Source organism: Corythoichthys intestinalis, chromosome 22, assembly GCF_030265065.1.
Source record: "Corythoichthys intestinalis isolate RoL2023-P3 chromosome 22, ASM3026506v1, whole genome shotgun sequence".
Lineage (NCBI taxonomy): Eukaryota > Metazoa > Chordata > Actinopteri > Syngnathiformes > Syngnathidae > Corythoichthys > Corythoichthys intestinalis.
Window position 1 is genome coordinate 563434 of NC_080416.1, and position 14694 is coordinate 578127.

The 14694-nt window shown below is 39.8% G+C and overlaps 1 protein-coding gene across 2 annotated transcripts in view; it reads left to right on the plus strand.

Annotated features, from left to right (window-relative positions):
• gabbr1b (gamma-aminobutyric acid (GABA) B receptor, 1b) overlaps positions 1–14694 on the plus strand; it is a 147381-nt gene that overhangs the window by 63867 nt on the left and 68820 nt on the right. For both annotated transcript variants that reach the window (XM_057827542.1, XM_057827543.1), the window contains one exon: positions 4305–4471. In XM_057827542.1, coding sequence (XP_057683525.1) covers positions 4305–4471 — 167 coding nt within the window. The remainder of the gene's footprint in view (positions 1–4304; positions 4472–14694) is intronic.

Genomic DNA, 14694 nt, shown 5'->3' on the forward strand with positions numbered 1-14694 from the left:
TTTATGTTTTGGATCGTTGTCCTGTTGGAAGATAAATCTCTGTCCCAGTCTCAGGTCTTGTGCAGATACCAACAGGTTTTCTTCCAGAATGTTCCTGTATTTGGCTGCATCCATCTTCCCGTCAATTTTAACCATCTTCCCTGTCCCTGCTGAAGAAAAGCAGGCCCAAACCATGATGCTGCCACCACCATGTTAGACAGTGGGGATGGTGTGTTCAGGGTGATGAGCTGTGTTGCTTTTACGCCAAACATATCGTTTTGCATTGTGGCCAAAAAGTTCAATTGTGGTTTCATCTGAAAAGAGCACCTTCTTCCACATGTTTGGTGTGTCTCCCAGGTGGCTTGTGGGAAACTTTAAACGAGACTTTTTATGGATATCTTTGAGAAATGCCTTTCTTCTTGCCACTCTTCCATAAAGGCCAGATTTGTGCAGTGTACGACTGATTGTTGTCCTATGGACAGACTCTCCCACCTCAGCTGTAGATCTCTGCAGTTCATCCAGAGTGATCATGGGCCTCTTGGCTGCATCTGAGAATCAGTTTTCTCCTTGTTTGAGAAGAAAGTTTGGAAGGACGGCCGGGTCTTGGTAGATTTGCAGTGGTCTGATGCTCCTTCCATTTCAATATGATGGCTTGAACAGTGCTCCTTGAGATGTTTAAAGCTTGGGAAATCTTTTTGTATCCAAATCCGGCTTTACACTTCTCCACAACAGTATCTCGGACCTGCCTGGTGTGTTCCTTGGTTTTCATAATGCTCTCTGCACTTTAAACAGAACCCTGAGACTATCACAGAGCAGGTGCATTTATACGGAGACTTGATTACACACAGGTGGATTCTATTTATTATCATCGGTCATTTAGGACAACATTGGATCATTCAGAGATCCTCACTGAACTTCTGGAGTGAGTTTGCTGCACTGAAAGTAAAGGGGCCGAATAATATTGCACGCCCCACTTTTCAGTTTTTTATTTGTTAAAAAAGTTTAAATTATCCGATAAATGTTGTTCCACTTCACGATTGTGTCCCACTTGTTGTTGATTCTTGAGAAAAAAATGAAATTTCATATCTTTATGTTTGAAGCCTGAAATGGTGACAAAAAAATGAAATTTCATATCTTTATGTTTGAAGCCTGAAATGTGGCGAAAGGTCGCAAGATTCAAGGGGGCCGAATACTTTTGCAAGGCACTGTATTTATTGATTGACAAATCACCTGCGAGGACACTGTCCAATCCGGAAATTGACATCCACACGCCACACTTTGTCAACATGGGGTGTAGGGAGGAAAAAAAACATGGATATTTAATTTTTCTCTTGTACTTTTGCTGTGCATTTTCAATGATTGTATAAATTGCTTGTCATTAATAAAAAAGCGTGTCATTTTAGCAGTGTACGTGAGATCAGCACATACTTTATGATACATCTCGGCATGATTTCTGGGACATAAGTAAAATAGCAGCAATTGTTGGGGCTGGAAATGTTTAAATGCCCTCCAAATACATAGCCAATCAGAGACTAGCAATGACGCACAGCCAGAGGGCGATGCGTTTCACTGTCGCTTGGCGCTGCACTCGCATCGCACCTCGTGTGTTGGCTTTCAGCTCAACGGCAATTTCCATTTGGCCATCGCCTCCCGTGTGTTTTGCCCCTAAAACTAAAAAGTATTTTCGTCCTGGCCAAAAGTGTTGGCACCCCTGCAATTCTGTCAGATAATGCTTAATTTCACCCAGAAAAGGATTGCAATTACCAATGCTTTGGTAGTAATATCTACATTTATTTTGCTTGCAATGGAAAATCAAAAAAGAGAATGGAAAAAAAAAAATTAAATCATCACCATTTTACACATAACTCCAAAAATGGGCCAGACAAAAGTATTGGCACCCTCAGCCTAATACTTGGTAGCACAACTTTTAGACAAAATAACTGCAAACAACCGCTTGCCCTATCCATCACTGAGTTTCTTTCAATGCTCTGCTGGAATTTACGACCATTCTTCTTTGGCCAACTGCTCCAGGTCTCTGAGATTTGAAGGGTGCCATTTTCAGATCTCTCCAGAGGTGTTCTATGGGATTCAGGTTTGGCCACTTTAGAAGTCTCCAGTGCTTTCTCTCAAACCACTTTCTAGTGCTTTTGAAGTATGTTTTGGGTCATCGTCCTGCTGGAAGACCCATGACCTTTGAGGGAGACCCAGCTTTCTCACACTGGGCCCTACATTATGCTGCAAAATTTGTTGGTAGTTTTCAGACTTCATAGTACCATGGACACGGTCAAGCAGTCCAGTGCCAAAGGTAGCAAAGCAACCCCAAAACATCAGGGAACCTCCGCCATGTTTGACTGTGGGGACCGTGTTCTTTTTTTGAAGGCCTAGTTTGTTTTCCCTGTAAACTCTGTTGATTCCTTTTCGCATAAAGCTCTACTTTTGTCTCATCTGACCAGAGAACATTCTTCCAAAACGTTTTTGGCTTTCTCAGGCAAGTTTTGGCAAACTACAGCCTGGCTTTTTTATGTCTCTGGGTCAGAAGTGGCGTCTTCCTGGGTATCCTACCATAGAGTCCCTTTTCAATCAGACGCCGACGGATAGTACGGGTTGACACTGTCGTACCCTCGGACTGCGGGACAGCTTGAACTTGTTTGGATGTGAGTCGAGGTTCTTTATCCACCATCCGCACAATCTTTCGTTGAAATCTCTCGTCAATTTTTGTTTTCCATCCATATTTAGGTAGGTTAGCCACAGTGCCATGGGCTTTACACTCACGGATGACACTGCGCACGGTAGACACAGGAACATTCAGGTCTTCGGAGGTGGACCTGTAGCCTTGAGATCGCCCATGCTTCCTCACAATTTTGCTTCTCAAGTCCTCAGACAGTTATTTGGTCTTCTTTCTTTTCTCCATGCTCAATGTGGTACACGCAAGAACACAGGACAGAGGTTGAGTCAACTTTAATCCATTTTAACTGGCTGCAAGTGTGATTTAGTTATTGCCACCACCTGTTATGTGCCACAGGTACTGTTAATTACACAAATTAGAAAAGCATCAAATGATTTTTCAAAGGGTACCAATACTTTTGTTTTGTGTAAAATGATATATATTTTTTCATTTTCTTCTGTGTTTTTTCATTGCAAGCAAAATAAATGAAGATATTACGACCAAAGCATTTGTAATTGCAATCATTTTCTGGGAGAAATTCAGCATTACCGGACAGAATTGCAGGGGTGCCAATACTCTTGGCTAGCAGTGTAACAAAAACAACACTGGTTAAAATGTGTGGAAATATTTAGAAATGTAAAGGTACGAACGTACCAACGTCACGGAGTTTCAAGAAAGGCAACAAGTCGGTGCTGGATGACACGTCGAGACTGAACTGAAATCATAAATGGGATCGCGTCGCGTAATAAATATTAAATTGGCCATACGGTATGCCTGGACGTTTGAGCAGCATTCCATATGATTGTTTAGAATGTGCTGTGTGGAAAAATACACAGATATAGTATGTTTGGTGGGAGGCAGGGAGGTCGTGAGTGGGAGGTGGAAGATAAATGAGCGGCGCCGTGTTATGGGATTGCAAATTCAAAGTGGTTTGTGAAACAGTGAGAACATCCCTCCTCCTCCTCATCATCCTCTCCCTCCTCCTTGTCTTCCTCGCCTCTCACAAGCGGCTGCTGCGCCGCTGCAGTCAAACCTCATTCGGACACGTTGGACCGCGCAGCTCCCGTTCTTCTGTCGCTCGACGACCGGCATACTTTTTCCGTCTTCTTCCATTTTTTCCTTTCCGCTCCAATTGAGTCATCTTACTCGGACGCTCTGACTGGAAACCAACAGATGATGCTCGCGCGTCGCCGGGCTCCGGAGCCGACGTTCGTCGTCACACGCCTTTGGACCGGAGAGCAGAGAATGTAGGCGGGCTGACAAACTATTACAGAGCAGAATTCCAGCCTTGTTTCTTCATAAAGGATTTTTTTTTTTTTTTAACCAATGGGCATTTCAGCACCTTAGAAAAAGCTGAAAATCTACTTGGAACTTGGACTTCCATGCCAAGTTGGGACTAACTCTAGACTGCTCTTCACTCTGTATCTTAAGAAAAGAATTGGAGAAGAAAAAAATCAGTCAATTAAATGTCATCCTATATCCAAAGAAAAAACTGATGGAAATGAACTGACACGTATTCTGATCAAATCAAGTGGACTTTACCTGTGAAGCCTTAAGTGCTGTAGAATGGCGAGAGTCTGCCGATGCAGCAGGTCTGCCCCCGGCTTGCGAGCGACCCTGACGCTGACCCTGGCCCTATTCCTCTTCTGCTCCTATCCAGCTCTCGGCAAGAAGAAGCTATACATCGGCGCGCTCTTCCCCATGAGCGGAGGCTGGCCCGGGGGGCAAGCCTGCCTCCCCGCCGCTAAGATGGCCTTGACTCTGGTGAACGAGAGGGCCGATATCCTTCCGGACTACGAGCTGGAGCTGATACATTACGACAGTATGGTGAGTAACTTTCAAATGGCCATCTTAACATTGATACATTCCTATAGCATAGACTTCATAACCTATTGACATGGCACGGAAAACGGGGCTGATTCATAGGGGGCCGATTTTCAAAAACAAGAACAAAGCTGCTTCTCACCTAAAGCCAAAACAGGCACCTACATTAGCCATATATGAGTCTCCATGAGCAGCGGCATCAAAAAATTCAAAGTCGTTCCCTTATCAAATCCCGATTAATTATTTTTTATATAAGTATAACGCAACTTAAAATGGCTATAAAAGTCTCAGATTTTACACTAGATGCACAAAAATCACCAAATGCAGGGATAATCACCTATATTTTCAGGATCAATAGCAATATTTAACATAAAGTATAAGTTTTTGACCAAAATAGCAACTTATTATTTTTTCTTAAGTTTTCAACTGCTAATAAATAACTCAATTTAACATCAGAAACTTGAGGAAAACATGCAGAATCAATTATAAATAATATATAAATAGATTATTAATAAATTGCATATACAATCACAATTTAGAATAGAATAGCCCTTTAGAATCATTATACACTATACACTGTTAGCGAATGAGGCTATTGGCTGCCTGGCGTAAACAGGTTTTCTGCCAAAAATTCTTGTGAATAAATGCTTAAATCCCTGAATTCTTCATACCTATGGATGTAAAACAGTATTGATTGTTGGTTAAAAGCAAAGAAACGTCGCAGTTAGCGTTTATTTTATGTAGCGAATGAGGCTAGGGGCCCCCTGGCGTAACCAGAGCTTTTCTTGCGAAAATTCTTGTGAATAAAATGCATAAATCCCCGAATTCTACATAGATATGGATGTAAAACAGTCTTGATTCTTGGTTAAAAGCAAAAGAAACTGTGCAGGTAGCTTGTATTTTTCATAAATATGGCGAATATGCGGCTTGTCTTTAAGCGGCCTCCATGTGTAAACAAAGAAGAATATTCTTGGGAATGAATGATTCAACCACTTAATTTTTTATAGATATGGACGTAAAACTGTCTCGATTCTATGTTGAAAGAGCTAAAAACCTGGCAGTTACGCATCTATTTTACGTATTTATGTCAAAGAATGACGCCAATGCCGTAGCGTTTCCATTGATTTTTTTTCACAACGTTTCAAAATGCATACATGGTACGAAAAAATGAATATTTACCTTGAATCCTGGAACAAATCACTCCTGAGACAATCCTTCTTGTTTGTATGCGGTACAACTTTCGTAGTTCTTCAAAAATCCAAGCTTAAACCCAGCTTTGACATGATATAACTAAATGAAGATTCAAGCTCGGCCCCCTATTGTAAGCCATCGCGCAAAGAATGACGAAGTGTCACGTCAATAGGTAATGAAGTCTATGCCTATACCGTATGATATCATTTTATAACGCTCTCTGTTTGTGACTGACTTAACAGTGGCCGAGTACGATGCTGTTATTTGAGGATGTCTATATTACATATGTCTGAACCAATGTTGTTTTTGGCCACTATTTTCATTTTTGTCTTAGCCTTTTGGCCAAAATTACTTATTAGTAGTTGTCCACTAATAACTTTGTAATCGAGAACCCGATGTTATCCAAAAATCCGATTTCAAACCGATACCGTTTTTTGCGGTCGTGGCCTCAACATATTATTGTCAAGTATTATGATGCTTTAATAGTGATAAATGTAACAACTTCACGGTTTTCCTAATGATATAAACTGAAATAACTTCAACTGAAGTTTTAGAAAAAGTGCCAAAATAATGTCCCATATCAATAAAATGAATTGAAATGAGCCAAAATTTCTGTAATAACACGTTTACACTAGTTACCCCAAAGAGCCACTAGGGGGTGACCTAAGCATCACAAATACAGGCCGGCAGTAATGCAATTCCCATGATGCATTTCGTTGGGCTTTTGTACAGATTTTTAAATAGAATGATGCGTTTTATTTGTTTTCTTAATGACCATTTCTTTCTGGTGATGCAGTAGTTAGATGTGGCGTGGCTCAGTGGTAGAGTAGTTGTCCCCCAACACAGAGGTTGTGGGTTCAATTCTCCGCCCTGATGAACTCCTAAGTGTCCTTGAGCAAGATACTGAACCCCACGTTGCTCCTGGTGCTGCGTCACCAGTAGGTGGATGGCGAGATAGTGTAAAGCGCTTTGAGCGCCTTGAAAGGTGGAATAGCGCTATATAACACCATATGTGGCCATTATATTTCAGTTATTGTTCATTTTATTTGTGCACCATGAGTGATTAAAGTCTTTCAGTCAATTAAAAAAAAGAAACATGCATTTGGAGACAGTTCTAGGTATATCTGCTGTGCAAAGTTGGAAACAGCCCAGGCACCAAAACTGAACATTTGTACATTAACTAAACCCCAGTATACAGTACCGGCCAAAAGAATTGACACCCTTGCAATTCTGTCAGATAATGTTCAACTTCTCCCGGAAAATGATTGCAATTAAGAATGCTTTTGGTAGTAATATCTTCATTTGTTTTGCTTGCAATGACAAACCATAGAAGAGAATGATCATTTTACGCAAAACTCCAAAAATGGGCCGGACAAAAGTATTGGCACCCTCAGCCTAATACTTGGTAGCACAACCTTTAGACAAAATAACTGCCAACAACCGCCTCTCGTATCCATCAGTGAGATTCTTAAAATTCTCTGCTGGAATTTTAGACCAATGTTCTTTGGCCAACTGCTCCAGGTCTCTGAGATTTGAAGGGTGCCACAGCTTGAACTTGTTTGGATGTTAGTGGAGGTTCTTTATCCACCATCCGCACAATCTTTGGTTGAAATCTCTCGTCAATATTTCTTTTTCCTCCACATCTAGGGAGGTTAGCCATAGTGCCGTGGGCTTTAAACTTATTGATGACACTGCGCCCTCCACATCTAGGGAGGTTAGCCATAGTGCCGTGGGCTTTACACTTATTGATGACAATGCGCACAGTAGACACAGGAACATTCAGGTCTTTGGGGATGGACTTGTATCCTCACAATTTTGCTTCTCAAGTCCTCAGACATTTCTTTGCTCTTCTTGCTCAATGTGGTACACACAAGGACACAGGACAGAGGTGGAGTCAACTTGAATCCATTTTAATTGGCTGCAAGTGTGATTTGGCTATTGCCACCACTTGTTATGTGCCACATGTAAGTAAATGGTGCTGTTTATTACACAAAAGTAGAGAAGCATCACATGAGTTGTAAAGTTTTATGTAAAATGATAATGATTATTCTCTTTTGTGTTTTTTCATTGCAAGCAAAATAAATGAAGATATTACTACCAAATCATTTGTAATTACAATCATTTTCTCGGAGAAATTGAGCATTAGCTGACAGAATTGCAGGGGTGCCATTACTTTTGGCCAGCAGTGTACGTACCTGCATAAAACTGATAGTATCCATGTTTAATTATAAATGCGTTTATTAGCAGATATCGGATAACTCTACTACACTTAGTGAATTGCAATGTCGTTAGTGTTTGTCGTACACTTGTTGCGTAACTGCAACCTCTGGAAATACAAAAACTTCCTCACAATCATATCTGATTTTTTTTTTTTTAATCACCTCAGTTTAAACACATTGCTTGTTCCATCTATTAAAGAGCATACGACACCAGAAAAAAAGTCTTAAATGGCATTATTATGTGAATTAGAATCATATTTTGAGACGATTCGACCATATACAACAATTTAGCAAAGCGCAGATGACGAGAAATTAGTCTTTTAATCTGCCGGTTAGCCACACCTACAATTATAGGGCTTTAGCGTCCCCAACAGGTGGATGACGTCAGCGGTAGACTAGGCTCATCGGTTTTACTATTCAGCCCATTGAGGGAGAATTGTTCAGAACGAGGAAAACGAGACGAAGAGAGCTGCAAAATGTCATTGTTTCAGTCTCTCTACTCCCAATATTTTTACAGGATATTCTTTTTATCCAAGTATTTTCCCCAATAGCTATATAAATGGCTTGAGAAGGACCAGTCAGCCCGTCGAGGGGGAACTATTCACAATGAGGAAAACGCGACGAAGAGAGCGTCAAAATGTCATTGTTTCTGTCTCTTTACTTCAATATTTTTACAGGATATTCTTTTTATCCAAGTATTTTTCCCCAATAGCTATATAAATGGCTTGAGAAGGACCAGTCAGCCCGTCGAGGGGGAACTATTCACAATGAGGAAAACGTGACGAAGAGAGCGGCAAAATGTCATTGTTTCTGTCTCTTTACTTCAATATTTTTACAGGATATTCTTTTTACCCAAGTACTTTCCCCAATTGCTAAATAAATGGCATGGTCATGACAAATAACTTGTGCTAAATGGAATATAAAATAATAAAAATCCATTTATTCAAGACGACATGGCAAAATTACTCCATAATGGTCAAAACAGTCGACTTTACCTTTACTGTCACACCTGCCGAACGATATTTTATGACACCTAAATCGGACATATGTCATTTCCCTTCCCTGGCTTCGGAGAATGTAAACAGACCAGAAGGAGTGACAGCTAGCCGACATGCTAACCCGAACCGAGGGATGTTTCAAAGTCTTCGAAGTGGAAAATCACACATAACTAGCCTGGATTATTTGACATGACGACCCGGTTGTCGAGTTTCTTTGCGGATCGGCAAACCGCCCGGCGGAGAGCAATTTACAGTTCGTTCCCTGGAGGAGGGTGGCTGGAATTGTTGTGTAGCTAACGTGCTAACAGCTAACTGCTAATGAGCGTGAGGATAGCTTTTTACATGCCTATCAATGATCAAACGTAAGTAGTCCTTTATTTAAAGGAATTTTATAGTGTTTACTTTGTAATCACTGTATTCGTATTTGACATAATACAAAACAAGATGTTTACTCACTTCCTTGTAAGTCCAATGGTCCCACAGTAAATATCCACGGTGAATGGGAACCTTTTGAAACTCCAAAAAGGCGCATACGCCTCTCCCGCATACAGAATGATTTTTCTGCAGCCGTTTGGCTGGCGTGATGCAAAAAATAAAAGTATTAATCCGCAAAATCAGCTGAATCCTTCGTCCTCATACACAACAGTACACTGTAGCGTGAAGAGGACGTCTTCTACCGTACACGTCACAGCGCCCTCCTCCTCAATGCGAGACCGAAGCCGGAAGTCACTCATTTTCCTGGCGCGGGATTCAAAAAACTAAATAAATATAGCGATCGCTTCCACACACATCCAAGCGGTCCATATCATTCAGGAGCATAAAATACCGCGTGTATTATGAAATAAACATGCTTTTTCGTGTCACAAGCACTTTAAGCTCACAGGCGTGATCATTAGCATCCCATTTAAGCAAAGTTTAAGAGGCTCTACAGTCATTTCCTATATTTTGAATGATTACATGCATAAGTTAGGTAGCAAATTGCGTATTTGCATAAGTTAGGCATCCAAATGAATCACTCTGAAGATGAAATGATGCTGTATCTTGTAGACAAGGGTTAATTACGCTCCATCAACAACCTTTTACATTTAGTTGTGTGAGGTTTGTTTTGCTTAGGTCTCACGCAACTGTCATCGCATGATGGCAGTTTTTTTTTGGAAGTGGTTTACCCTTCTCATCCAGTCAATCATTTTTAAGAGCTTTATCTCTGCAGCATCACTCAGCCAAATTGATGAATTGAACGTGACCTGATTTGTACTGCTGATGTTCCGCTATTGCTTTGATGAATGTAGAACAGCGACAAACCCAAATGATATCATTTTTACTGCTACTGCGGAGACATAAGCAACACAAAGTGAAAAATATGGCTTTGTTCAAAAATGTCAAAAGTTAAAGCCCGCCGGTGCGTAACATCCCGTCGCAGCAGCTCTTGTCAGACTGCTGTTTAATCAACCACATTTAACTGAGATTGATTAATATGCTGCATCTGGTGATTATAATTTCATTAATAATTCTGATGCATGCGTGTGCTCCCCCCCGATCGGTCATGAAAAACATATTGATTTCTGCTCAATGTGTAAGATTTCAAAATATTTTTAAGTGGCAGAAAAGAATGTTTACAAAGTTTTGCTGATTTTTTTTTTCTTCTTGGCACAGCTGAAGGTATATTATTCGGATTGTCCCAATCACATATTTTTGCGCCCGAGTTCTAGTCCAAGTCACCCGATTTTGAGGATCTGCCGCAGTGCTTAATTTGTAAATCATAAGGTGCCGGAACGCAAAGTACATATGATAGCGCAAGGATGACGAGACGGGCACAGGTCGCGGAACATACGCAGAAAATGGTGCTGAAAACAGCACACAAATGCCCACTTGCCATACTGTGGGACCTACAAACCTCAATTTCAGATAATATCCATGGCATTAATGTTGTGACAACAATTTACAATTATTAAGGCGCTGTAGCTGGCCCCTACTCCGAGTGGCGCTGAACCTGACCAGCTGCTGCCACGGTAGCAGCGTCCTGCCCCGGCTTAGCCGGCTGTCCGTGAACCTGGCTAGCTGCTGCGGTACTAGCCTCCTGCTGCACACAGACCTTCCCGTTAGCATGATCGCTGCAGCGGCCCTCATCGCCGGTTGTTGCTTTTCTGACTGGTTTTGAATCGTCTTCCTTCTTTTTGAAAAAAGACAGTAAATGCAACTGTCTTTTTGGTGTGTTGAAGTTCCCCAGATGCCGCTAATTTCTAGTTGTTTTTTTTTCAACCCTTAAAGACCTGCAACATGAAGCAATTAGCAGAGAATCCCAAAATTTGAAAAATAAGGTCCTAATGAAACCTTTTTTTTTTTTTCAAATTTGTAAAAAGAAATGTCAAAACGAATATGTGTAATAAGTGCTCTAATATCTATAATCCTAGCTAAATCCTGTTTTTTTTTTTTTTTCCTCATGGAACCTGCAGATGCATGTGTTGACTTGCATCCATTTTTTTTTTTCAAAAAGAAATATCAACATTCTGAATTACTCTCAAAATCATGAAATTCTAGGTGTATCAAATGTGATACATTTGGCAATAAAGGGTTAATTAATGTCAGGGGCGTGACTTGTTGGTCCGTTTTTCAGTGCATCAACAAATTATTAAATTATTATAAACAAAATGCAATTCTTGATATTTGCTCTGTAAATGAATTCATGAATATTATTATTTTGTTGTATACATTTTTTAAAAACGTTTTTATATTATTATTGTCTTTACATGAGACGTGCCGAATCTGCCCAAATAGGTCCTGGAACACAGGGAGGCCAAAATCAAGAGGTGCCGGATCCTTTTCCGGCAGGATCTGGCACAAATTAACCCCTGATCTGCTGATACTGATCTGATACTTTGGCAATTTATTAACTTGTCACAAAACGTACATTTTTTTTGTTTCTTTTGGCAATATCCTTGTACATCTTGATTATTTTGTCACGTTTTATCCGATAAAAACCGGATCTTTTCACCCGATTCCGATCTTGAAAATGTTGCAAAGTCCAAAACATACATTTTTGGTGTCTTTTGACGATATGATTGTACATTTTATTGTGTTGCTTTGTAGCCCTTAAGAAAAACTAAATATATTATTATCTAACAGATCTAACTACCAGTTGCAGTTGTTCTATAACAAAACAAAGACGCAACACTTGAAAATGTGCCATCTTAATGTTAAATCACTGCATTGTATCCTTTAATGCTGAGTCCGCATCATATTTTTATGTGCATATTTAATCAGTTTAGTATGCATAACGTGTTGTAAGCCCACATGAAGTGAGCCATGTGGCCATAGACCTTCCTTTTCATATCATGCATACATTAACGGATTGTTCATTTATGACATATGATCAAAAATATTTACTCAAAGTAATTTGCAAATATTTTTTTAATGATCCATGGATTGACATGACAAGTGATTATAATATAAATGACAATTGAAAAGCTTCAAATTGCCATCTAGCCAAGATGACCCTCTGTCGTACACTCCTATGCATGATTAAAGGCTAGTATACCTTTAGCATTATCGCTTAAATTACTTATTGATCTTTCATTCAAGTAAAAGTTGGAAATGGATAGCGTTTGTAATGTGTGGCTTGAGATAATGGAACTTGACTGGTGAGTAAATGTTTTTCCCCAGCCTCCGCCAAGAAAAAAATAGTCTCCCCTGACGAGCCTGTCAGGACGGAGATGACCTTGAAACATGCCTCACCTTGCTTTCTTGCCAATACATGTGGATTACCTTGCGCCCTGGTCATAAGGCAAGGCAAGTGTATTTTTTTTACTGCACAAATTCAACACAAGGCAATTCAAAGCGCTTTACATCACATGAAGATTCACAAACAGAGATGAAATGATTTGTAAACATCACATTAAATCAAATCTATTTCTATAGCCCTTTTACAAAAACCCAAAAGGTCCTCAAAGTGCTTCACAACAACGACAAACATAGTTCATGATAAATAAAAGCAGGAAAGTACTATACAATGACATTAAGAAAAAACAAAAACAACGCGTCGTGATAAAAGTCAAAACAACGAATAAAACAGATAAAATCAGAAAACATTAAAACCCTTAAGAAATAAAAGCAGGCAACCCTAGTCTGGAGAAAAAGCGAGTCTAAAAAAGTGGTCTTTAACCATGATTTAATAGGCCTAGATTTGTAATGGTGCGGATTTCGGGGGGCAGGCTATTCTGCAACCTGGGGGCAGCAACTGCAAAAGATGGGTCACCCCACTGTTTAAGTCTCGACCTTGGAACTTGCGAAAGAAGTTGGCTGGTAGAACGAAAAGCCCTTCCAGAGTTACGGAGGGTCAAAATCGCCGATATATCTGAAGTAGCACGGCCATTAATAGAATTAAAAACAAAGAATAAAAGTTTGAAATCAATTCTAAAATGAAGTTGTGCAAACAAAACAGGTCCTAAAATAGCCTCAGAGAAGTCTGTGAGGAGGAAAATTCAAGACAATTGAAACGGGAAACAAAATTATACATAAAAATCACATTAAATCATCAAGAGAATTCAAAAATCATCGGAAATGGAATTAAAACCAAGATTAATGAAGAAAAAGCAAATAACTTGAAATATTATAGACAGTTGAGATGAATATGCTGTTGTAAACAATAGCATTTTAGCCCTTATTTAAAGTTCGAGCGCACTTCAGACCTTCAGGTAACTTGTTCCAGTGGTGACTGAATGCCTCCTGGTTCCTGTTCTTAGAACTGTCCTCAATTGTTGGGAATTCAAAGATCATACTGATACTTTGCGAGTTGGTTGAGAAAGCTGTTAAACTTTATTGACAACGTGATTTTATAGAGCTCACACAGGCGTTATTTAATGATGACCTGACATTTTGGGTCAAAGCGGTCAACTGACCAAGCGCCCTGATACAGCAAACAGAACTTTCCAAAAAGTCTCATAATGCTCACATTGGGTAACTTAAAGTCACGGAGACCTGTGATACAAGTCGGCCGATATACAGATGCTTATAGTCTTATTGCATGAATCTACCATATTCCCTCTTTTTGTAATTTTAACTACAAACACAATGACAGACTTCAACATAAATAATACAAAACATAGATGTCATTGCCTCTTGTTGCTCCTTGATGTTCTCACAGTACCCCCAGAAATGGCTCATCACGCAGCAATGCACTGCTCGGGTAAAACAGATTTAGCAGTTATTGTCAAGTCATGAACATACAATGTGTAAATGGTTAGGGGTAATTGCAAAATTTCCAGTTGCATTCTTAGGTAATTTATCATGCTTCCCATAGTTAATTTCAATTTTAATAGAGGCCCAAATGACCTTTTTATGAACGTATTTGGCCTCTCTACTTTCCTCAGCTTTCCAATAATCACAATTTTGGGTAGTAATCAAAGAAATCCAGTTTAAATCTAGTATATAGCCTGTCAAGTACCAACCAATGGTCTTCATTAGCTTGACCTGTCATTTGTCTTGTTTTTAAAAATCCTTTTAATTTAACAATTGGTATTGGTATCCTGCCGACAACGCCAAATGTTGTGGAATTGAAAGATCATACTGATGCTTTGCGAGTTGGTTGAGAGATCTGTTCAACTTTATTGACAACGTGGTTTTATAGAGCTCACACAGGCCTATAATGATGACCTGACATTGACTGACGTGCATAAATTCACGGAGACCTGTGATACAAGTCAGCTGATATACAAATGCTTATAGTCTTAATGCATGAATCTACCATATTTTAAGTGTTTTGTATTCTTACTGGAAACCATTTCATAACCGGTGTAATACGGTCCAGTTTCCTTGTATTTGT